The sequence below is a fragment of the Sinocyclocheilus grahami genome, unplaced genomic scaffold (assembly GCF_001515645.1).
Source record: "Sinocyclocheilus grahami isolate Dianchi unplaced genomic scaffold, SAMN03320097.WGS_v1.1 scaffold18823.1, whole genome shotgun sequence".
NCBI classification, from domain to species: Eukaryota; Metazoa; Chordata; class Actinopteri; order Cypriniformes; family Cyprinidae; genus Sinocyclocheilus; species Sinocyclocheilus grahami.
The window spans coordinates 1-1752 of NW_015517307.1; the positions used below are offsets into that span (position 1 = coordinate 1).

The 1752-nt window shown below is 38.7% G+C and overlaps 1 protein-coding gene across 1 annotated transcript in view; it reads right to left on the reverse strand.

The window, feature by feature from the left end:
- Positions 1–162: 162 nt before the first annotated feature.
- The window catches only part of LOC107579646 (tubulin polyglutamylase TTLL11-like), a gene marked incomplete at its 3' end in the record, with an annotated part of 3427 nt that continues 1837 nt past the window's right edge, over positions 163–1752 (reverse strand). Inside the window, exons 2-3 of the mRNA XM_016265451.1 lie at positions 478–1053; positions 163–264 (exon numbers count right to left, since the gene is read on the reverse strand). Of these exons, the coding sequence (XP_016120937.1) occupies positions 163–264; positions 478–1053 (678 nt within the window). The remainder of the gene's footprint in view (positions 265–477; positions 1054–1752) is intronic.

Below are 1752 nucleotides of genomic sequence, written 5' to 3' on the forward strand. Positions count from 1 at the left end.
CAATAAAAACCAGCAAACAAACAAACAAGTTATATCACACAAGATTTTTAAAATAATAATATCAAAATATATCAAAGATATCTTTATCTTTAGTACTGCCACAGTACATTTTTTAAGGTACCGGTTTATTTGAACCACATCACGCTAAAAGAGCATCTGCACCCTCACCTCCTGTTCATGTTCAATCCTCATGCTGGGATTGGCATTGACCTCTAGTAATATAGGCTTCAAGTTTTTCATCAGCAGGATATCAAAGCCCAGGATCTAAAATTGTGACACATCATCTTCTGTTATTTATTATTTATTGACTTTGAAAAACAATGAAATGCACAGGATTAGGGGTCACCTGGTGAAGGAAAAACAAAGTTAGCAGCATATGGGTTTGTGCTCATTTTTCTCATTTGACTGACCATAGTGATGCAGGCCACCTATATGCCAAACACAACACACACACAAATTAATTCATTGTAAATATACCTGAAAACATGTCGGTCCTGGTTTTCCAGGTGGTATATCTGCCTGGTAGTACACCTTCAGTTCAGGCACAAGTGCAATTACTGTCTTGATAACCAAAGCAATAATGTCTGACCAGACCTTCTTGATGTCCACACCTTTAGATGCCAGGCGATAGAGAATGCTAGAGAAGGTGCGTTTACTGCCCGTGCTGCAGCTGTCGGAGTGGACAAAGTTTCCGCTGTGCACATTAAGGGAGTAGTTGGTAAGGTGCATAAAAACATGACTGAGGTTCTTCTGGCTGGGTTCTTGGTAGGGTTCTGTGCAGAACCTGGACAGACCCTCTTTAGCGATGTAGATCTCTAGAGGCTCCAATGAGCGGACCAGAACATAGAGGCGGATATCAAACTTCAGTTTATCGATGAGCAGAGGTTTCTGGATATAGTCTTGAACAACTGCTTGTTTGATCTGAGCACCTGAGATGACCCGAAGATCAGCGGGGTCACGGATGAGGTAGATGCCGTCGCCCTGGGATCCACTGTCCGGTTTAACAATGAACGTGGGTTTGAGGGTTGAATCATTGTCCTTCAGGAGACGAATCTTAAAAAAAGATAACAAAAGCGGAAGGTGAACAGTGACATTTTTTTTCTAATATGCTTGGAAAAGAACTTGAAGAGGACTTTTGCCATCCCTTGAAAAAAAATTAACCCTTTCAGATCTGAATTACATTTCGGTGACACAAAAATATGTTCATGCTTTATTTATCTATTTCTACTGTAAATGCAGCCCTTAAAATAAAAAATTTAAAGTTTAAGATAATTTATAGTGAACATTTGACTTCTAGCAGCTATTTTAATAGCTAAATATTTAAATGCATATGGATATTTCAAGAAAACCATAAATTAAAAGCTGACAAAATTGTCTTACTAATGTGATCTTCACAGTCCACACAAGTGTCTGAAAGGGTTAACATGAACAGTCAAATTGATGTGGTGTGGTTAACTAGGGGTGACAATGACACACACATAGTTTGGTGCCAATGTGGCAAATCATTGTAGAAATACAGCCTTAGATCCATTATGGCATTTTTCATATCTCCTAACCCCTAGGTGGCACTGAGCCGAAACTGTGCAGGTAACCTCAGGACATGGTTGTCATAACAAACTCCAAGTTTGGTATTAAAACGATAAAACATTGAGGAGATATAGCCTCATGTCCACTTTTGCGAGCTCTTCGTCAAATTTATTTGTGCATTATTCGACAATGGTTCTATCAAAAAGCTTTTGATTACTTTTTTTT